Consider the following 22,964-nt stretch of genomic DNA (forward strand, 5'->3'; position numbering starts at 1 on the left):
GTTCACATACACATGATCACAACGTGAAAGTACACAAAACTAAAACTACAGAAAAGGCCCCCCCCACGAAAACCTAAGCCCAACCTCCACTCCTGGTGCTTGACAGGAGTGATCACAAATGCACCTCAGGAGCAATCACAGGGGTTTGAAAATAGTCAGAATATTAGATATGATGAAGGAAATGTTTTATTTTCTGTCAGACTTATGACTGCTAAAGAATTATTGAAAAATTTGGTATGTGAAATAAAGGTATTACAGAAAAACAAATTTAATTTTTTCAAGATCCATAATGAGATGAAGTGTCATGGGGTAGATCGCCGAAAATATTTCAGCCAAGGAGATATGGCAGGATGCTCATAAGGTTTTTTTTTTTTCATGACTTAAATCTCAAACACATTAACCTTTATGCATATCCACTGTCATAAATGTATCATTATGGGCCATTCAAAGGCAATTATTTCAGTACTCCTCAGGCTCCTGGCATTTTAAGTGATCCAATCAACTCTTGGGAAGATCAAATTTTCAAAATCCTCACCAAAATCCTCTGGTAGGCTCAAGATCCCATGTGTAAACAAAAGCATTAACTGTTACTTATGCAGCCCCTACACCAAAGGTATCAAATTTAAGGGCAGGAAAAGGCTGCAAAGCGTTTAATTTATGCCTTTTTTGACACCACATCCATTAGTTTCCAAAGTGAATGGGCAACACAAAGGCTACAATGTTTTTGTTTTTTAAGGAATCATTGCTGAGAGCAGGTTTCTGTTAAAGGAATGTGTCTAAGAGTTTGAGGAGACAAGGGCCTCAAACTTCTTTTGGCCTGAAGACTGAGTTGCTGTGGTTTCTGGAGGCCTTTCCGCTCACTCCTGCAAACTGCCTAACTTGGCACAAGTCCAGAGTCACTGTGAATTGGTGAATTGCGAGTGAGTGGGGGCTGACCTATGCCAGGCCACCGCACCCCCCACCCCCACCCCGCCCCGAGGCCTTGGCTCACACTCTTCCTTCCTGGGGACCTTGACCTGTTCATCTTTCCTTATCTGGGGAGTCACGTCTTGGCAGCACCTGGGCTTAGGCGGAGAGATTAGTGCATCTGTGGAAGGCAGGCAAAGTACAAAGACCTACCTAGTCTTCGTCTCCAAAGTAGAGACGAGATGGTGGCCAGTACCCCAAACCCCAGCAACAAAAAGCCTGATGGGTTGGTGCAGGGAGGGGCTGCAGCTGCTGGGAGCCACGGTCACCTGTCCCCAATGGAGGTCAGTCAGCAAGCACTTATCAGACACCTGCTAGAAGCACTTGCAGGCGCTGAGCTAAGTAGGAACTTTGAGATCAAGGCCACCTGGCCTCTGTGGCGAGTGATAGGAGAGAATGTAATTCCCATCCCCTGGCCCCGCTCCCACGTGGGCTGGAGTCAGTGACTAGCTTCTAGTGAATAGAAAGTGGATTTCAAAGCTCAGGCTGTGTGTGTGTGAGAGAGAGATTCTGTCTGCCTCCCTGTCTCTCCCTGTCCTCACTCCTCACCCCCCAAAGAATCCACCTCCCACAATGTGGGGAGGCCTGAGTCTGTGTTAGTTTCCGCTGAGATCCAGCAACAACCATCAGAAACTGAATGAGCCTTTGGGTGATTCTGGTCCTGGCCTTGGAGCCTCCCAGCTGAAGCCCCAGATGTCAAGGAGCAGAGACGTGCCATTCCCACTGGGGGTGAGTCCTGTCTAAACGCTGACCCACAGGAACCAGGAGACATGACTGTTATTATTTTAGCCACTACATTGGGGGTAATTTGTTACAAGGCAATAGGCAGACTAATAATATATAGAGTGACAGGTCCTCTGATAGGAAAAGATACACAGTGGTTCCAGATATGAGGGGATTCCCCCCCAGGGTAGGACAGGAGAGGTTCTAAAGGCACATTCAAGCTGAGTTTTGAGGGCTGGGTGGCGTTTTGATCGTTCGGCCGAGCGGTACATGAAAGTACCCAGAAAGGAAGACACAAATGTTTGAAAGTGCACAGGGTGGTGGCAGGAAACCGTGCTATGCCAAGGGCTCGGCTTGCTCTGTAGGCAACAGCCAGCCAAGTGTGCCCTGCAGCAGGGAATGAGTGCAGGGCCTTGCGTGGGAAGATGACAAGTAACTGCCCTGGCCTAGGGAGGGTGCTGACTTGGAGCTGCTTTTCTTTTTTTTAAGTTTGTTTGTTTATTTATTTATTTTGCAGTTTTTTGCCAGGGCTGGGTTTGAACCCGCCACCTCTGGCATATGGGGCCAGCACCCTACTCCGGTGAGCCACAGACACCGCCCTTGGAGCTGCTTTTCTAAAACTGAGAACAGCTCTAACTCTCTTGCCCAGTTGCCCTGGGATCCGCAGCAGAGTGGTGAGCACCAGCCAGGATCAGCTGCGCAATCCACAGTCACAGCGTGCAGAGAGGAAGCCAGTGGGCTCCTTAGCCTTTGATTCTCTAACCAACACTCTGGTCTCCATAACAATTGCTGAACTTGCAAAGTTTTACTTTTAAAAAGACACTCCATGGGCGGCGCCTGTGGCTCAAGGAGTAGGGCGCCGGTCCCATATGCCAGAGGTGGCAGGTTCAAACCCAGCCCTGGCCAAAAAAAAAAAAAAAAACACACACACACACAAAAGACACTCCATAAACCATTCAAGTTTGGGCACCAATGTAGAATCAGAGAATTGGGTCTCACTGATCAATACTCATGTACCTGCCTGTCCTGTCATCCTCCCAGTGACCAGCTTGGAAATGAGCCCAACTGCTTCTCAACTAAATCAGGGACAAAACTTGTCTTCCAGTAGCCACTGGGGACACTAAAGTCTCAGAGCCTGGGGCAGGGAGTCGCCTTTGTCATGGAGAGAAGCCCAATATGAGCACGTGGCCGCCATGCAGAGCCACTAAAAGGAAGTGTTCTTGGTAGCCGTGGAGGGCATATGAGGCCCAGCGTTGGTGGTTTTTTCCTTCCTCTCCTCTGGAATCTCCACCCCGTTTCTCTTGGCAAAAATGCGGTTTATCTCCACAAACGTTCGGCCCTTGGTCTCAGGAATAACCAGGTAGATGTACAAAGCAGTGAGCAGGCAGATTCCAGCAAAGATGATGAAGCTGTAGGCCCCGATGGCCACCTAGACCAAGGCAGCAGGAGCGGGGAGAGAAAAACACGCAGGGCAGCTCTGGCTGAGGCCTTTGTGAGTCATAAAGGAGTTTCTGGGCAGCCTGGAGGAGTAAATAGCTAGAAAATCGATCCCCCCCCCCCAATATCAAAAAGGAATCCTTAGCCCTGTGACAACAGGGGTGGAAGGCCTCTAGGTTCTGAAGGTGCTGAGTCCACAGAGCTCAAGGTCATATCACATCTTAGAAACAGGAAGCAAGTGGAGAGATTTGCTCCCTCTCTGGCTTTAGCTCAGTGTTTTTAACTTTTTTTTTTTTATCTTACGGCACACTTGAACCTAAACTTCCATCACACGCTTAAATTATGTTGATTAAAAAAAGTTAAAAAGAAAAAATATACTTACTGTGCTTTGAACTATGTTTGAAAATAATTTAATTAATGATCTTTAAAAGTTTTCGCAGCACACCTAAGATCCTCCAGCTGCAGCTCACGGGTTGAAAATACCTGCTCTAAAGGCCGGATGCGGTGGCTCACCGCTGCAATCTCAGCATGTGGGAGGCTGAAGAGGGTAGATTGCCTGCGCTTACAGGTTCAAGACCAGCCTGAGCAAGAGTGAGACTTTGGGCGTTGTGGTGGGCACCTGTAGTCCCAGTTACTTGGGAGGCTGAGGCAAGAGGATCACTTGAGCCCAAGAGTTTGAGGTTGATGTGGGCTGTGATGCCACAGCACACTTCCAAGGTGACAAAGTGAGACTCTGTCTCCAAAAAGAAAGAAAAAACAGAAAGAAAATCCCAGCTCTAGCTTGTGGCCTGTTGCCTTTGACCTTGGCAGGTCAGAGCCCCGGAGGAGCCAGCCCCTCACCAGGCGCTCCCTTCAGCAAGTAGGAAACCCGTATTTAAAGTTTGGTGGCAGCAGCCTCATGTGCCCAGCCACCTTCAGCGTCTGAGAATTGCCCCTCCCTTGTTGACTTCTCAGAGGTATTGGCAGAAGGGGGGCTACTGCTGACCCCTGAAACTCCTACCCCAGGGCTGGGGCGAGGTGGGGAAAGGGGCCCTGGCCCACCTGGACCGATGGGAACACGAAGCCCACGATGAAGTTGGTGAACCAGTGCACCGCCCCGTCCACCACGAATGCGGCGGGCCGGGAGGACTGCAGGAAGATCTCGGTCCTCACCACGGCGGGGACGGGACCTGCAGGGCGGAGAAGGGTGGAGGGTCCCCAGGGCTGGCGGGACACGGTCTGTCCTGGCTTCAGACCTAGACCCCCAGAGCGCCGGTACGGGCCTGACCCGGCTGCCCCTGCCGCGGCTGGCGACCGGAAAGGAAGCCCACCCCAACCCACGACACTAGGGCACGCTTAGGGCCGAAGCTGAAAAGGCCCAGTGGAATTTGAGCCTGGAATTTAATTTCCATTGCTAAGTTTCTTCAAGGCCCAGGAAGGTTTGTGTTATAGAAGTGGAGTGAATGGAAAACTTTTTGGGAGCAGCAGGCAGCGAGCGCCAGGAACGAATGTGCCTTTGCCCCACAGGCGGGGGTTTTCTGAAAGCCGTTCCTCTGTGGCCGGTCACTGTCAAGTTCCAGGCCGTAGACCGGCAGCGGGCTCGGGTGTGCTTGGGGTGCTGCCCTCCGGTGGCGGGTCTGGGAACGGCAGCGCCTGCCGGCCACACCTGTCTTTGGGGGTAAGTCTCCTCCTCAGCCGGTTTCCATTATAGCCCCCTTAGGGCGCATTCTCTAAAACGTCCAAAGCCATTCTCCCCTCTCCCCCAGTCGCCATCCTGTGAAAATTTACTGCCACGGATATACTGTACAGATCTGGTTTTATGCACAGAGAGTTAAGATTCAGCTCCTGCCCCTGGCCAGTTTCCTGCCTTCGGGGTGACAGGGGCACGCGGAAAATGCACGTGGAGGGGAATCAGAGCCCCGGGAGGAAGCTGCCCTTGGGCAGCTGAGAGAGGAGGGCTCCCTTCCTCCGGCCTCTGCTCTCCGGCGTGGGCGCCGCCCGCTTCTTCACCAGGACCACTGCAACTAAGCCCTCCCGCAGGGTCCGAATGGAACGTGGGAGGTCAGTCCACGTCTGACCTCGCATCTGTGTGCACCTCCGGTTACCGCGAGGCTGGCAGACGCACAGAGACCCGTCCCGGGCAACACAGGTGGAGCGGCCTGGAACCCTGGGCAGGTGCGCGCACGCTCTCTCTCTCTCTCACATACACTCTTTCCCATGAGGTCCTCCTGCTACCATGTTTGAAATACACTGGGAAGGCTTCCTGCCAAAACCCCCACTTCTGAAATATCCTTAAATACAAGTGTGTTAGTCTCTTGTGTGTGCCTGACACAGCACAGCCTAGGCAGCCATCAGCGTGTGGTCAATGGGTAAATTCCTTTACTTCGGTTTATGGACAAAACGAAGATACTGCAGGGAATGTTATTAGGGTCTTTGCTGTCAGAGGGAGTTTTTCCCCAACTGGGAGAACGAGATTTGGCTCTTAGAACACACCAGGGGCAGGTGGTGGGACAAGGAGGGAGGAGTCTGGAGTCTCAGGGGCTGCCGGAGAGGTAGGCCCAGGTGAAGGTCCGAAGACACTGGCACATGGACGTGGGGACAATACAAAAGGATTGTAGCAGTTGGTGGCACCAAAGACGGGGGACTAAGAGGTTCCCCGGGGGGTCTGGCTGGTGCAAACTCTTTCTCTGCAAAGGTTCATCTCCTTGTTGGGCGTCAGACCCAAGTCTGGGCACCTTTGAGAGCCACCAAGATTAGCGGGGCACCACCTGGCTGTAACACTGGTTGGTACCTAGTAAATGTCCCTTGAGTGAACGAACATTAACTGGAATGTCGTCAGTAAAGGCAAAGTGAACTGCACCTTTCAGAATGGGCGGGAATCTGTGCAGAAGTGGAGGATTGAGGCCCTCCATTCATTCCACAGGTGCTCATCCAGCACCAGCATGGGGGTGGCGGGGGGGGAGCTGTGCGGTACTCACTGGGCCCAATGGAATGTCCTGAGATGTAGGCAAAGACACAGATGACACCAAGGTAAGACAGCGCAGGGACTGTGTTCTGTGGGGAGAAGTAGGACTGTCTGGAGTGAGAGGGCCTGGCCGGGAGCCCCATGTGCAGAGGGGTCCACCTGCAGGCCCACTTTTCTGCTCCAGGAAGGAGCAACACCTGGATTTCTGACACCTACATGGGCCTCCAGGGCTCTGTAGGCAGGAGAGGAAGACGAAAACAAAAATCGCTTTTTTTTTTTGAGACAGTCTCACTTTGTCACCCTCAGTAGAGTGCTCACAGCAACCTCAAACTCTTGGGCTCAAGCAATCCTGTTGCCTCAGCCTCCCACCCGGCTATTTTTAGAGGCAGGGTGTCACTCTTACTCAGGCTAGTCTTGAACCTGTGAACTCAGGAGATCCACCTGCCTTGGCCTCCCAGAGTTCTAGGATTACAGCCATGAGCCACTGCACCTGGCCTGACCTGATAGGTTTTAACCTCACTGTTATACTATTCTCAATTTCTTTTTACTCTTTTCCCAGTTTGTCTTAATCTGGTCTCTAGGATATTTTTTTTTTTTTTTTTTTTTTTTTGTAGAGACAGAGTCTCACTGTACTGCCCTCGGGTAGAGTGCCGTGGCGTCACACGGCTCACAGCAACCTCTAACTCTTGGGCTTACACGATTCTCTTGCCTCAGCCTCCCGAGCAGCTGGGACTACAGGCGCCCGCCACAACGCCCGGCTATTTTTTTTTTTGTCTCTAGGATATTTTTAATATTACAGACTGACATACACCTTGACACAGGGGAGCATTTCATGATGAGAGCTCTGCCCCAGTTTATTACCTGGGGGATTATTTCAAGGACAAGCTCACTTGCTAGAATATCGCACTTCTTCCTCCAGCCTGACCCTCGCATTTGTCTGGTGTGCTGCTCTTGTTCAGTGGAGGCTGTTTTTCTATCACATGCAAAGCCGCTGGTCCACAGTCCCTACTTCCTCTTGCTAGTTTCTTCTTTAGTCCACACTGAACCCTGTGCTTGTGTCCTTCTTCTTGAACGGGGTGCCCTTGCCACCCTTAAATCAACACCTGCTCATTGTCAGAGGGTGTTTTCTAGCACAGTTGTGCCCCCGTATTTACATACTGAAACATTTTTTTGAGACAGAGTCTCATTATGTCACCCTCTGTAGAGAGCTGTGGTGTCACAGTTCACAGCAACCTCAAACTCTTGGGCTTAAACGATTCTCTTGCTTCAGCCTCCCAAGTAGCTGGGACCACAGGTGCCCACCACAACACCCGGCTATTTTTTGTTGCAGTTGTCATTGTTGTTTAGCTGGCCCAGCTGGGTTCAAACTCTCCAGCCTTGGTGTATGTGGCTGGTGTCGTAACCACTGTGCTATGGGCGCCGAGCCTGAAACATATATTTTAGTGCAAACTGTTCCATTTCTCCTTTACATGGCAGCTGGGCCAGTGTGTTTATTTCTCTGTTTGCAGGTGTGGGTGAGCCAAACCCTCCTTGACCCTCATGAGCTCTAGGATGACAGCATTGCAGAGTACTTGTCCACACTTGTCCCCTCCCACCCTCTGCCAGGGTTGCCCACCCTGGGGACAGGATGTGAGTTCAGACCTGGAAGAGGAGCGCCAGGGTGAGCACCAGGCAGGCGGAGCCGCAGATGCCGTAACCGACCAGCAGGAGGTGCCGCCGCCCCAGTCGCTCCACCAGGAAAGCCTGGGGGGAAGAGTGTGGGCTGTGAAGAGACTGGAGGGTGCCTGGAGTTCTTGGGCTGAGCCTCCACTCCCTCTCACGGGCCCCCTCGGGTAACCCCTTCTCACCCCTGTGCCTGTGTATGGGGTGTAGGCTGCTTACTTTGACACGTGTTTGAGGTTTATGCCCCACACTGGGACCATTCCTTGTTCTAGTCATTTACAGACTCAGGGATCCAGGGTCCCTGCACCCCCTTTCTCCCAACTGGAATAACCACATTCTCTAGTTTCTGAGATGCTTTGACATCTTGGGACCTTGCTGGCCCTGGGGGGACTGCCCCTCCCACAGCTGGCCAACTCCTAGAGACAGCAAACAGGAGCTCCCGGATAGCACCTCTCCTTTGGGAGCTGACCAGTGCAGGCCTGCACCTCCCAACACCTGGAGAGGGCTTGCACACTCTGTGTACCTGCCCTGTAATCACCCAGGGCCAGGTGCTTCAGCGCCTGCTATTTACGCCAGCTAATTCTAAACCTGCCTACCCTGCCTCGCCCATTCCTTTCCACAGAAACCACAATGAAGGCTCTTGCTCATATTTCCCCCCATGGTTCCTCCACTCCTGACCAGCCCAGCACTTCCTATGTGGCCCTGTGGTCCTGTTTGGCATGGTAGGCCCCTCCTTATGGGAACTGTGAGTAACAAACTAGTAATGTCCTTTCGGCAACAATTGTCTCCTGACCTGTTGGTCTTACCACACCTGAATAATAATAAAGCCTACATTTAAAAATAGACCTCTCCAGCTGGGCTCATGCCTGTAATCCCAGAGCTCTGGGAGGCCAAGGCAGGAGGATGGCTTGCGTCCAGGAATTTGAGGTTGCCGTGCTGATGCATGGCATTCTACCTGGGAGGACAAAGTGAGACTCTGTCTCAAAAACAAAAAAAATGGATCTCTCCCATTCTCTGGGACTCCAATGGACTCCATCTGAAACCTGGCCTCACATCAGAAGGGTCCTCCTCACCCCCACCCCCTTTCCACTTTATGGCCGGGCACCTCCACTCAGCCAGCTCCTTCCTTTCTTCCGCTTCTGTTGTTACTTCTGCTTCAACCCCATCCCTGCTGTCCCACTCAGGGCTAGGCCCTGCACCGTCTCTTGACGCACGGTACCGCCAATCCTCAGACAGGGCTTATCACTGCCATTCAGGAGGGCCAGACAGCAGCAAAACGGGAATCCCAGTATTGTATTTCAAATATGTCAGAGAGACGAGGTCAATGGCTGCCTGGTGCCCAGACACCGCTCCTCCAGCGAGAGAGAGTCTATCTTTCTGGCTGGGGCTTCTCCAGGTAGGCTGATGGGGAAGGAGGTCCTTTTGTGATCATTCTTCTAGAGGAGGAGGATACAGGCTGGATCCTGCCCCAGAGGAGCAAAGGGAGGAGACCAGGATCCCGTAGGAGGAAGAAGGGGCTAAGAGTTGGGCTGGGGCCTCTCACCACTTCTTTAATTCTCCTGTCATCCTCCCCTGCTGTTTTCCTTTACTTCCCCTACCTGATCCTCTAAACCAGGCGTCCCCAAACTTTTTAAACAGGGCGCCAATTCACTGTCCCTCAGACCGTTGGAGGGCCGGACTATAGTTTAAAAAAAAAAACAACTATGAACAAATTCCTAGGCACGCTGCACATATCTTGTTTTGAAGTAAAAAAACAAAACGGGAACAAATACAATCACATCGCCTCATGTGGCCCGTGGGCCGCAGTTTGAGGACCCCTGCCTAAGAGCTTAGGACTTAAACTAGCTCCAGGGAAAATACAAATAAGTAATAAATAATTTCCTAAAAACCATTTACTCTCACTGGTAACTGAATAAACAGGAATCAAAAATAATAATAAAACTGGGGCAGCGCCTGTGGCTCAAAGGAGTAAAGCGCCGGCCCCATATACTGGAGGTGGCGGGTTCAAACCTGGCCCTGGCCAAAAACTGCAAAAATAAAAATAATAATAATAATAAAACTGGGAGAAGGTAACTTGAAATTGTCCCAGTGAAAGGAATATCGTGATCATCCACCTTTATTGAGTTAGTGCACCTTTGTGGATTCACCCTTTTTAATGTGACATATGTAGCGAAGATTAAGTGGCCCAGATTTTAAATATTAAACTCTGGAAAAATATTATTGCATCAATGAAAAATAACGCCTACATCAGAATATAAGGTATTTGCAATCACGATTCTGTGCAGGAAGAAACCAGGAAGTATTCTGAGTTGCCTGGTCAAGGTCACACAGGTGGTCATCCAAAAGTCCATGTCCTTCAAGTGACCCCAGGGCCACAAAACTCAGCTGACTCTGTGGGGTTCCTGTCTGCCTGGGGACACCTGCTCAGGGCCCTCCCAGCAGGCAGGATGCCTCCTGGTCACTCACCGAGATGACTGTCATCACTATGTTGACCACACCAACACCCACAGTTATGTACTGGGAGTGAGCAGCTTGCACGCCAGCGGACACGTAGATGATGTCTGCGTAGTAGTTGATCTAAACAAAAACACAGGGCTGTGCAGAGAGGCCTGAGGACCTGGGCCACTGGCCAGCAAACAGGCCTGAAGCCTGCGGGGAGAGGGGGATCTCAGACAGGAAGGAGGGCTGCAGCAGGTGATGGGGTCAGGACAACAGGGACAGAGCCTGGCTCTGCCCCTCTCTGGGTCTAGGGTTCTGTGTCTTTGGAATGGGAACCAGACCACACAGTATTTAAGAAGACTTTTCCTTCCGTCACTTTGCTGTTCTATGAGCTCAGGCCCCACAGAATGATTTCTCATCTCTTACTCTGGGCCAGATCAACCCCACATTCAGCCAAGCACCAAGGATGCTGGCACAAGCAGCACTTCCAAAAACTATGTTATGCTGTCCCCATTTGGTGGCCCGCCCTAGCCCCCAGGCTGTCCAGCCCTTCAAAGACTGCTTGTTAAACAGCCATGAGCCCTACTGGCCGGAGGCCACCTCTTCCTGGCACTTCCTAGGGCGCCAATGGGTCACACACCCAACCTCTGATGTTTCTGGAAGGTACCCTCCGTTTTCCTCCTATCTCCACCCTCCCCTCCACACTCAGCACAGATTTATTCACAGTTAAATTTGTGTTCACAGAAAGTGATGCCACTAACAGCAGGACTGGTGGAAGCTCCTGACCCCTACTGTGGGGACCCTGAGATGGGTTCCAGGAGATCTCTGCTCTTCTCAGTCTCGGGGTCTCTTGCATAGAGGGGAAAGAACTGTTAGCTCCAGGCATTTTCTCTTGGGGACTGGGAAGCAAAGAAAAATCTCTGAAGTCAGAGAAAAGTACAGCCGGTGGCGCGTGGGGAGAGGATGCAGCTGCCATGTCCCCAAGTCAGGTCTAGGCTCTGCTCAGGCTGTTCCTCCCCTCGCCACCCCTCCCGGCCAGGTCCCCGCGAACCGCGTTGATGCCCGACAGCTGCTGGCCGGCCATGAGCACCACGACGGAGAGCAGCTGCCAGCGCAGCGCCCGGAAGGCGCAGAGGTTGAGCACCGACAGGCGGCCCTCGGCGCGCTCCGCCCGGGCCTCAGTGCGCATGTCCTCCAGCTCGGCCTCCACGTCTGCGCAGCCTCGCAGCCTCCGCAGAGCTGCAGGAAGCACAGAGCCACCTGTCTCCCTGTGGGCTGGACCCCCCTTCCCCGGGTGACGCGGCCCACTCTGACTGCAGGCTCACCTCCCCGTTCCCTCTACTGTCCGTGGCCGTGACCCAGTCTCCACCCCACCTCCTGCTTACCCCACTTAAGCTCCCAGCCCTCAGCCCTGACCCTGCCCTCCCACGGTGGGGTGGAGGGGCCTGTGCGTTCAGACCTTGCCGTGCTGTGGCTTCTTCTCCTTTCTGAATCAGGGTATAGCGGGGGCTCTCAGGGAAGAAGGGCAGGGAGAGCAGCTGAATCAGGGCGGGCACCCCCGTGAGGGCCAGGAGCACCGGCCAGCCTGCAAGGAGCCAGCGCCAAGGACTCAGGGATCGGAGGGGCTCTGGCCACCCCCTTGCTGGCTCCCACCACTGGCCCATGGCACCCTTGCCCTTGGGTAGAACCAAGTACCCACCCACTCACAAAGGAGTTCCATATACAAAATAGCAAAAATAATTACAATCAAACTAATATATATTTTAAATTATTTTGCAGGAAAAGCACTGCTTTTCTTCAGAATAGGATATGATTTAAAAGCTTGAGCCTTGGCTAGGTGCCTGCAGCACAGTGGTTACAGCACCAGCCGCATACCCTGGGACTGGCAGGTTGGATCCTGACCGGGGCCTGCTAAACAACAATGACAACTGCAACAAAAAAAAAATAGCCAGGGTTGTGGCGGGCACCTGTAGTGCTAGCTACTAGGGAGGCTGAGGCAAGAGAATCTCTTGAGCCCAAGAGTTTGAGGTTGCTGTGATGCCACAGCGCTCTACCCAGGGCAACAAAGTGAGACTCTTGTCTCAAAAAAAAAAAGCTTGAGCCCTAGAGAAAATGAAGCTATGTCTTGTTCCTGATTGTGTGGCTGGAATGGGCATGACCTCTGCGTGACCGAGGGCTGCATGTGCTGTGCCAACTCCTTCCCAGGGACTGAGGGGCAGCCCTGAGACCCTTGGGAGAGAACAGACCTTGCTGCCTCCCACCCCTGACAGTTGTTCAGACTCTCTGAGCCTCAGTTTTCTCATGAATAAAATGAAGACAATAATACTAATATAAAGTATCCGGTAAGGAAAGGGGATCATGTTGAGGGTGAAGGAGGCTCCACGTGCTAAGCATTGGTGCCAGGTGGCTGATGCCTGTCTCATTAGTGTGCTTGATGTTCAGCTGCACTGGGCCAGCTGGGGACATCATTACTAATGAGTTCTCATTGAGCACCCGCCAGCTTCTGTGTCCCTGAGTCTCTTCAGGGTACTGTGGGGGAATTCAAAGACATAGACCCACAGGGTCATTTGAAAATGTGTATGAAAACCTCCCATCGTGTTCAGGGGCCTTGCATGCTGGCCTGTGTCCTTCCTCTTACTCAGCCCTACGTAATGACCATCTCAGTCTCTCCTCTCTCCTAAACCTCTACCATGTCCCTAACCCTCACTCTCAGGCAACCACCTTGCCACTGAGAAAACAGAAGCCACCAGAAGAAAATGGCTGCAGGTGACGGTGACGGTGGCCGCACCCCTGCTCACCCCTGCATTGATTTCCCTCCCTGTGGATCATTCCTACAGCAGCCAAATATGCTGATATCTTTCCCAGCTTCTCGGACCCCACGTCCCCTTCTAGCTACCACCCACCTCCTCTATGGTGAAAACTCCTAAGAGTCATCTACACTGCTTGTCTCTAAGTCTTTGCCTCCCATTCGTCCCCAAGCACAATGTGTCCCCATCACTCACCAGAATAGCCCTCCTCAAGGTCACCCATGTTCACCCTGCTGCAGTGGCCCAGCCTAAAGGTCACCTATCAGACCCTATCTGACCTGATCTATCAGTAAGGTCAGGCCCAGCTGAGCCAATGCCCAGCCCCAGGGTGTCATGGCCCTGGCTTCCCCTGGGACCTCCGTGTGCTGCTGGTTACCTGTAGGATTGCCCAGGACTGCCTGGAGGCTGAAGATCTGTGCTAGGAAAACTCCAAGGATGACAAAAACCTCGGTCATTGTTCCAACTGTGCCCCGTAGATTCTTGGGAGCCAGTTCTCCCAGGTACATGGGAAGAGCGCTGTAGGAGATGCCTGGTCCAGGCAAAGCAGAGATCAGGGGAGGTGAAAAGTGGACATGGGGGCCTGGGGTTTCATTAAATCCTGTTTCATAACCTTTGAGTTTCTCCACACTGACTACCCCTCTGTGGAGATGGGAACAGGCCAATCTTGATGTTTAGTAACAAAATCCCTCCAGAATCCTCAGCCTCCACCCAGGGGAGGATCACCGGGGTGAGATGAGGACAGCTTTTCTTTCTAGCTGCTGGGTTGGGCCACTTGTATGAGGGGCAGGTGGGGGTGGGGGAGACTAAGCCTGTAGGCTACCCCTGGGTAGTGGGACATGAAGGTCACTTTACTGCTTCAGTTTATTTTCTGAGTTTTCTAAAGCACAGATTACTCATGTAACTTTTTTTAAATAGAAGAAACTGCTATTGCCAGGTGTAGTGACTGTGATCCTAGCATTTTGGGAGGCTGAGGTGTGTGGATTACTTGAGCTCAGGAGTTTGAGACCAGCCTAAGCAAGAGCAAGACCCCATCTCTACTAAAAACAGAAAAATTAGCTGAGCGTTGTGGCCAGCACTTGTAGTCCCAACTACTCAGGAGGCTGAGGCAAGAGGATTGCTTGAGCCCAAGAGTTTGAGGTTGCTGTGAGCTATGACATCTACTCAGGTTGACTAAGACTCTGTCTCAAAAAAAAAAAAAAAAAAGGGCTGGGCAAGGGGGCTCACACTTGTTATCATAGCACTTTGGGAGGCCGAAGCAGGTGGAGTGCCTGAGCTCATAGGTTTGAGACCAGCCTGAGCCAGAGCGAGACCTTGTCTCTAAAAATAGCTGGGCATTGTGGTGGGCGCCTGTAGTCCCAGCTACTTTGGAGGTTAAGGCAAGAGAATTGCTTGAGCCCAAGAGTTTGAGGTTGCTGTGAGCTATGACCCATGGCACACTACCAAGGGTGACAAAGTGACACTCTGTCTCAAAAAAAGAAAAGAAAAGATTGTGATAGTTAAGAAAGCTCCCTCAGCTGCTGCCTGAGACCCCAATTATATTTTCCTTTGACTCACAGCTCCCTCTCCTCAGTTGAAACTCTAGGTCTTCTTTGAAAGATATCTTATGAAACCTTATAAGTTATTTGCTGCAGGGTAAAAGTGTGTTTTTAAAGATCCTTCCTTGGTTGAAGATTTTGCTGAGTAAAGGGAAGGACTAGAAAGCAGAAGGCTCATGAGGGCCTGGGAAGGGAGACAGGAGGATGCCTGGAAAGGGCAAAGAGGTAGGCAGTGCCAGCCAGACTCTGGCCAGAGAGCCCCTTCCCCCGAGGTGAGCCTGGGTCGGCTACCTGCACAGACTCCCAGCAGCACTCGGGAAAAGATGATCAGCTCAAAAGCCTTGGCCGCTTTGCTGGCTCCCATCAGGATGGCAGGGATGATGGCGAAGATGTTGTTGATCAGCAGGGCACCTTTTCTGCAAAGACAGCAGCCCAGAGGTCAGGGAGTGACACTGAGGTCCTCTGAACATATTCCAGGCTGGTCATTACAAAGGGGCCGGGAATGTGACCAAGGAAGTGCTGCTGGATGGGCTGTGGGCTGGACTGTGCTTGCTGGATTCATATGTTGAAGCCCTTAACCCTAGGGCGGTGGCATCAGGAGGTGGGGCACCTGGGAGGTGATTGATTAGGTCATGAGGCGGGGGGTGCCCTCCTGGTGGAATTAGTGCCCTGATAAGAAGAGATATGCACGAAATCTCTCTCCCTTTCTCCCCTGTGAGGACACAGCAGGCAGAAGGCCGTCTATAAGCCAGAAAGTGGACCCTCCCCAGGAACTAAATTTGTTGGCACCTTGATCTTGAATTTCTGGCCTCCCGACTGGGAGAAATAAAGGTCTGTAGTTTAAACCACCTGTTTGGTGCTTCCTTATCACAGCCTGAGCTAAGACAGATGGGAAGAACAAACAGGGGAGCAAGAAAAAAATAGGCGCTCAGGAAGGAAGATTTGGGGTCAGTGGGAGTGCGGTTGGTAGTGTGGGATCCTCCTAACAATTGTAGCTGCCTGAGAAATGGCAGGGAAGGAAAAAGGAATGGGCTGTCTCAGAGGTGGAGATCTCCCCATCACTGGGGGTATTTGAGCCAGACACGATGATGGGCAGGAATGTTAAACTGGATTCCCACAGCAGGTGGGATGCAGAGCTGGACTAGCTGATTTCCAAGGTCCTGTCCAAGGCTGAAAAACCACTGGCTTCTGAGAGGAAGGGAGGGAATGTCCGAAAAACAGCACTACATTTGGTGCATCTGGTGCCCTTGAGACCCATCCTGTCTCCTGACTCTGCTCCGTGCTGGAGATAAGGCTCCCCTGCCCCTGCTGCCTCCTTGCCTTGGGCTTGGGAATAGATGGGGAGGCAGAGAGCTCCCCAGCTGTGGGGTTGCTGTTGGCCTGGTCTTGTTTTCCTCTCTCTCTCCCCCTCCCTCTTCTCTCTCTCCCTCTTCCCCCTCCCTCTCTCCTTCTCTCTCCCCCCTCATTCAGGTCAGGAGGTGCTGAAGCTGTCAGCAGCCCCAGGCTCTCTACCTTTGTGGCTCCCCCATACCTAGAGGAACCCCAGTGAGCAGGGCTCTGAAGCCAAGCAGAGGGAGTGATGGGATCTTCAGGAAAGCATCCCTGGCTCAGCAGCACTGAGGACTCACCAGGGAATCCACAGATGTGCACATGGGTTTTCTCAGACCACTTTTGTCTCCTGGGGCTGCCACAGCCCAGAGAGCAGCGGCCAGAGCCAGAACATGCAGAGCTGGGGTCAGCTGCCAGGAGAATAAACAGCCCCTACATGTTCCCACCCTCCTCCAGACCCCCAGCCACTCCCATGACCAGGAAGACTGTCAGCCTCAGGGGGGCTGGGACCCTCCACCACATTCCTGGCTCAGTCTTCTTATCTGCAAAATGGGGGTGGTGATGAGATTAGCCCCAAGGTTCCTCCACCACCAAGGTTCTGTGACTGTGGGGCTCAGGAAAGGAAGTGGAGGCCAACTCTGGGTTTCTAGAATAATCCAATCACTCTCTGTCTAGCTGAGAACACCAGAGTAGATGACAGAAAACACCTGATTTATGGCACAATTACAATACATTGAATATTTCCTTCAAATGCACAAAGTATGGCAAGTTGTTAATCAAGTCCTCACAGGAAGAGGCCCTGTGAAGCCTGCCTTAGTAACCACATGATTAACATTCAAATCTGCACTATTTTCCCTTTTGCCTGAAGACTGAGTTGCTGTGGTTTCTTGAGTCAGTTTTCCTCAGAGGCCTTTCCGCTCACTCTTGCAAACTGCCTAACTTGGCACAAGTCCAGAGTCACTGTGAATTGTGAGTGAGTGGGGGCTGACCTATGCCAGGCCACCGCACCCCCCCACCCCCACTCCGCCCCGAGGCCTTGGCTCACACTCTTCCTTCCTGGGGACCTTGACCTGTTCATCTTTCCTTATCTGGGGAGTCACGTCTTGGCAGCACCTGGGCTTAGGCGGAGAGATTAGTGCATCTGTGGAAGGCAGGCAAAGTACAAAGACCTACCTAGTCTTCGTCTCCAAAGTAGATATGAGATGGTGGCCAGTACCCCAAACCCCAGCAACAAAAAGCCTGATGGGTTGGTGCAGGGAGGGGCTACAGCTGCTGGCCCTGGGAGCCACAGTCACCTGACCCCAATGGAGGTCAGTCAGCAAGCATTTATCAGACACCTGCTAGAAGCACTTGCAGGCTCTGAGGTAAGTAGGAACTTTGAGATGAAGGCCACCTGGCCTCTGTGGTGGGTGATGGGAGGGAATGGTTCTGCCATGAAATTGCCTGGGAAAGAAACCCCAGAGAAAGCCAGGAACTGGCTTTAAGGTCATGATGTCTGTGACAAAGTGAAGGCTAGATTTCAGACCTGATTTTTAGGGTCACATCATCTCCCCTCCAGGGGCTCAGTGACTGAGAGATAGTGAGGCTTACTACTGTGAATTCCATGTGGGAGCAGCGCACCTTCCGTTTACCTGCCACACCTGTCAACCAGCAGGCTGACCGTCAGGGACCCCAGCAAGCCTCCCAGGGGAAACATGGATACGGTGCAAGACCACAGGAGCAGCATGAGCCTCTCGTCCAAGAAGGTGGCGTGTCGCTCGAAGTAGGTTTCATTGTAGAATGACTTCAAGACCTGGAAAACATTGTCTCATCCACACCCAAGAATCTTGTGCAACTCATAGGAAATGATGGCTGACTGCTCTCTGGGGCCACTTGGCATAGTACGAGACTATTTCTGCCAATACCTCTGGGACATGATTGCATTTGCTAATTTCCTGCTGTTACCTGAGAATAAACAAATCTACTGTATGGCAGGTTGAGATGAGGAACCACACTGCACAAAACAAATTGTTAATAATTCGCTGTTAGGCTGGGCACGGTGACTCACGCCTGTTATCCTGGCACTCTGGGAGGCCAAGGCAGGAGGATTGCTTGAGTTCAGGAGTTCGAGACCAGCCAGAGCAAGAGAGAGACCCCGTTGCTACTAAAATAGAAAAAAACTAGCTGGTGTTTTGGCAGGAGCCTGTAGTCCCAGCTACTTGGGAAGGAGGATCTTCTTGAGCCCAAGAGTTTGAGGTTTTTGTGAGCTATAATGCCGCAGCCCTCTACCCAGGGTGACAAAGTGAGACTCTGTCTCAAAATGAATAAATTAAATTAAAAAATTAAAAAAAATCACTTTTTAGCGTTTTTGTCAAAGGCAATATGGAAACTATTCTTACTCATTGTATGGCTTAAGGCAAGTTATATGGCCTCTAATGCCTTAATTTCCTCATCAGTTAAAGAAATATATCTGATAGAGAATTTGTGAGCATTAAATGTGATAAAGTGATAGCACATTTCTTGTCTCAGAAAAGATATTCCGTCAATAGTAACAATTATGAATATAATGATTTATGTACAGTGTAATACATACACATATCTGAATATATGTTATTGTACATGTATGTTAGCACGTGCCATCTGCAATAGTGCATACCTCCTCTAATGTAGTAGCTATAAGGTAATGACACTGATTTTTGAACAGAATTAGCAGAACTCACATACATGAATGACCACTCGGCCTACCCCTGCCCCCAGGCTTGATCCTGTCCCCATCTGTCCTGTATCCCTGGTCTTTCCCCTCTGCTGCTCCTTCCCATGAGTGCAAAACCCAGCTCCTACCCTAGGAATTCTACCCGAGGAAGACCTAATGTGCCTCCCTCATTTCCCTCCACTAAGCATTGTTTTTGTTTTTGAGACACAACACTTTGTTATTGTCCAGGCTGGTCTCAAAGTCTTGGCCTCAACTGATCCTCCTGCCTTGGCCTCCTGTGTTGCCTGGGCTGGTTTACAGTGGCATCATCATAGCTCACAGCAACCTCAAACACTTGGGCTTAAGCAATCTTCCGCCCCTCACTCCAGGTGCCTGCCCACATGCCTGGTTATTTTTTTTTTTTGAGACAGAGTCTCACTTTGTCACCCTTGGTAGAGTACAGTGGTGTCACAGCTCACAGCAACCTCAAACTCTTGGGCTCAAGCAATTCTCTTGCCTCAGCCTCCCTAGTAGCTGGAACTACAGGCGCCCACCACAATGCCTGGCTATATTTAGAGATGAGGTCTCGCTCTGGCTCAGGCTGGTCTCAAACCTGTGAGCTGAGGCAATCCACCTGCCTCAGTCTCCTAGAGTGCTAGATTACAGGCGTGAGCCAATGCTCCCGGCTTTAAATATTTTTTGTAGAGATGATGGAACTTCGTTATTGTCCAGGCTGGTCTCAAAGTCTTGGCCTCAGCTGATCCTCCTGCCTTGGCCTCCCGTGCTGACCTAAACATTGTCCTGTGTCTCTCCCAGGTAGGGGAGCTCCACAGAAAGGCGGTCTGTTCATCTCTGCTCCTCTGCCTGTTCTCTCTTGAACCATTCCGGTGGAGCTTCTGTCCCCAGCTCTCCTCTCAGCTGATCTTATCAGGGTCACTCACACCCTCCCCAAGGTCAAAGCCATGATTGGTCCTCAGTCCTTTCCTGGACTCATCAGCACAGCTGGTCCCCCCATGTCCCTCCTTTGACCATCCTTTACTGGGCTGTGGGACAGCCTGCCCTCCCGTCCTCCCCCACCTGACCAAAACATCTCTTTTTTCCTCTTTACTTTCCCATCTCCAATTCAATCCCAAGTGTTCACAGTGTTCAACCTTTGACCCCATTCTCTTTGATAACTATGAGGGGCCTTCCCAGGGTCAGAGCAGTGGGGCTGAGGATCAAAGGTACTGGGCAGGGAGTCCAGCTCCTCTGGGAAGTCCCAAGGATTCCTGGGAGCAGCACCTCTAGTCATGTCCTTGTCCCAGAGAAGGGCACCTGGGAGGCCAGGGGAAGATGGAGGCCTCCTCAGGGGAAGATGGCAGCTGCCTCCCACCCCAAGGGCCCTGCCCAGCTGCCCAGCAGCCTGCCTTGTGCCCACCTTGTGTGGCGTGTTGACCACTGCGATGTTGTAGCCATACTGGAAGGCCGAGCCGAAGGCAGCGCTCAGGGTCGCCAGCACCAGTGTGGGCTGGAGCCGCTGTGGGCGGTGAAGGCCCAGGTTGGCACACTGTGGGGCCACCTCGGCCTGGAAGGGGGTGGGGAGCCCTGTTGTGCCCAGAGGAGGAGGGGGAAGTGGCTGGGTGGGGAAGGTGGCCTGAGGCTGGGGTGCCAGGGCTCTGAGGCACCTGGGGCTGGAGGGTATCCTCTCTTGTGTCTCCTGGAAGACCATCTGAGCACTGCCTGTGTGCCTGGCCCTGCACTGGATTTGGGGTGTGGGGTACGGGGGTGCATTAGGGGAAAGGCCCAGCAAGGTGCTGCCCTTATGAAGGTGAGGGCAGGTCAGAGAAAAAGACAAACGTGATGATTCCAAATAGTAAGAATGCAGTGGGGACGAGATAGGGTGATGGGGAGGGCCAAGGCTGGGCAGGGAGGCCTCTCTGAGAAGGGGCCCTTGGGGCTGAGCCCTGAGTGGTGGGGGAGCACCCATGAGTGCACTGGAGGAGCATTCTAGACAAGAGGTCACCAAGCAGAGCCCTGGAGGACCCACTGCTTGCCTCTGGCTCTAGAACAGCCCTTAGGAAAACCAAGGCTAAGCTCATGGACAGGAGCTGCCATGGGTACCACAACACCCTGGGCAGCTCTGGGGGAACTGGCCCCAGAGCCAGAGAGTAAGGAGGGGGCTGGGTGGGGGCTCTGTGGCTGCCTCTCAGTCTCCGTAGCATCAGCTCCCTGACTGCCCACAGCCCCACATCCAGCACACCCTGTTATAGCCCGAGAAGGATTTGGGTATCGTCATTCATAGGTTGACTCTCCTGGGCCCTTTAAGACGGGAGAACTTGGAGGGGCAGAGGGAGGTGTGTCTCCAGCGCTATCCAGCCTCCCTGTTTACTAAGCCATGGGGTTAGTATCTGAGCCATGGAGTTTGGGGATAGCCGCTTCCCTGCACTGCTCTCCCAGGGCACCCTTCTCCCTCCTTGCTAGGAGCATCTTGGAGTCTTCACCTCCCTCCACAGGCCTCCACCCCTGGAGGAAAAGGGACAGGGACAGTGACAGTTTCCTAGACTTGGCACTTACCCCCTCCCTGGGTGGGACAGGCAGAGGTGCTCCGGCCTCTCTGTTCTCCATCTTTCTTCGGGTGGGAGAACAGGTGCGAGCTACCTCCCAAGTGATACCTTAGTCCTGCTGTGCGCTGGCCACCTGCAGGACCCACTGTTTCTCCCCTGAGCCCTCCTGGCTTTATAACCCTTCTGCTCTCTGGACCCTGCCAGAGTCTCCCAGGAGTAAATCTTGGACACGTTGATAAGAAACAGGTTGGTATGTTGCCAGTGCATAAGTCACTCTGCCAAGTCCCACTCTAGAAGCTATCCTGTTGCACCAAGGAGGAAAAAAAAATCATCATCTGACATTGGTTCCTGGAAATCAGGAGTTTTGGAAATCAAGTTGTGTCGTGACCCAGATCTAGGAGGCTTCTGCTGGGTTATTTCTTAAGCATTGGGAGGGATTGTCTATATGGGGGAAAGAGCTAGATGCTTTTAAAGAAACCCAATTTTATTATCTCTAATTATACTTAATATGAATAGTATAAAATAAGTCAATAAAATATTGGAAAAAGATGCTCATGTCAGAATCATTTCTACAAGCATTTAAAAAAGGGAATGAGGGGCGGCGCCTGTGGCTCAAAGGAGTAGGGCGCCAGCCCCATATACCAGAGGTGGTGGATTCAAACCCAGCCCCGCCAAAAACTGCAAAAAAAAAAAAGGGAATGAGGAGGAATGATGAGAAGGTAACCAACGGGGACTCCAGGCTGCCAGGCCAAAGGATGATTCTGGAAATTATGTGGAACATGGAAACAGTATGTGTTGTTCATTAACATACACTTTATGTGATGTGTCCAAAGCAGAGTCCCCTTGGCCTACTCTGGATGGTGGCTGGAGGGCGGCACAGGACGCAGAGGACGGGAGCTGCTTCTTATTTCTCCCGAGCGCCCCTGACCACTGGGTGTTCTCTGACGGGATCTGTGTTTTCCCCGCAGTGGCCTCCCAGCCACCTCCCAGTGGTCTACCAGCAAGGTCATTAACATTCCCGTTTCTACCAACCTGGGCTGTTCAGGGCAATCTAGGCTTTTTACAGCAGGCTTCTTTTTTTTTTTTGTAGAGACAGAGTCTCAACTTTATGGCCCTCGGTAGAGTGCCGTGGCCTCACACAGCTCACAGCAACCTCCAACTCCTGGGCTTAAGCGATTCTCTTGCCTCAGCCTCCTGAGTAGCTGGGACCACAGGCGCCTGCCACAACACCTGGCTATTTTTTTGTTGCAGTTTGACCGGGGCCGGGTTTGAACCCGCCACCCTCGGTATATGGGGCCGGCGCCTTACCGACTGAGCCACAGGCGCCGCCCTACAGCAGGCTTCTTAAAGTTCTTCCCAGCTCTTCCCATTGCCCAGTGCTAAAGCCACTTCCATATTTTGAGGTTTTAGTTAGGTGTCTCAGCAGCACCCACCCCAGGTCCCAGCCGCAAAATCGATCAGTTATCTATTTCTGCTGTAACAAATTGCCATAAATTTAGTGGCTTAAAACGACACAAATTTATTCTCTGAGGGTATTGCAGGTCATAAGTCTGACATGGGTCTCGCTGAGATAAAATCAAGGTGTCAGCAGGGCTGCACTCCTTTCTGGAGGCTCTGGGGGTGGCGTGAAGAATCTGACTCTAGGGGCCGCCTGAGTATCTTGGCTCATGGCCTGGAGCTCTGTCTTTAACACAGCAGCATCAGACAGAGCCTTTCCCGTGATGCTCTTCCTCAGCTTCTCTCTCTTCCCTGTGACAATACTGCCCCCACCCCAATAATCTAGGACGAGCTTCATCTTCATCCCAGCATGCATCTGACATCTGCATGCTTAATTCTCCTTTGCTGTGTAACTCAGCATATTCACAGGTTCTGGGAGAAAGGATAAAGACACGGCTGGGAGGTCAAGGT

The 22,964-nt window shown here is 52.1% G+C and overlaps 1 protein-coding gene and 1 non-coding gene across 8 annotated transcripts in view; both read right to left on the bottom strand.

The window, feature by feature from the left end:
* SLC2A7 (solute carrier family 2 member 7) overlaps positions 1-21,429 on the bottom strand; it is a 31,791-nt gene extending 10,362 nt beyond the window's left edge. The window contains exons 1-12 of one of the 7 annotated variants that reach the window (XM_053576787.1): positions 21,067-21,423; positions 19,931-20,077; positions 17,474-17,634; positions 14,805-14,929; positions 13,355-13,507; positions 11,631-11,756; positions 11,223-11,410; positions 10,199-10,309; positions 7,712-7,813; positions 6,084-6,159; positions 4,168-4,295; positions 2,164-3,118 (exon numbers count right to left, since the gene is read on the bottom strand). In XM_053576787.1, coding sequence (XP_053432762.1) covers positions 2,894-3,118; positions 4,168-4,295; positions 6,084-6,159; positions 7,712-7,813; positions 10,199-10,309; positions 11,223-11,410; positions 11,631-11,756; positions 13,355-13,507; positions 14,805-14,929; positions 17,474-17,634; positions 19,931-20,077; positions 21,067-21,117 — 1,593 coding nt within the window. In that variant the 5' untranslated portion in view covers positions 21,118-21,423 and the 3' untranslated portion in view covers positions 2,164-2,893. Of the gene's footprint in view, positions 1-2,163; positions 3,210-4,167; positions 4,296-4,322; positions 5,910-6,083; positions 6,160-7,711; positions 7,814-10,198; positions 10,310-11,222; positions 11,411-11,630; positions 11,757-13,354; positions 13,508-14,804; positions 14,930-17,473; positions 17,635-19,930; positions 20,078-21,066 lie in introns of those variants that run through there. The other 6 variants (XM_053576788.1, XM_053576789.1, XR_008376963.1 and 3 more) reach the window with 6 other exon arrangements.
* Positions 583-715, bottom strand: LOC128575703 (small nucleolar RNA SNORA13). The gene has a single exon (XR_008377114.1). It is a non-coding gene; the product is annotated as a small nucleolar RNA SNORA13 (small nucleolar RNA).
* Positions 21,430-22,964: the final 1,535 nt, after the last annotated feature.

The sequence above is a fragment of the Nycticebus coucang genome, chromosome 22 (genome assembly GCF_027406575.1).
Source record: "Nycticebus coucang isolate mNycCou1 chromosome 22, mNycCou1.pri, whole genome shotgun sequence".
Lineage (NCBI taxonomy): Eukaryota > Metazoa > Chordata > Mammalia > Primates > Lorisidae > Nycticebus > Nycticebus coucang.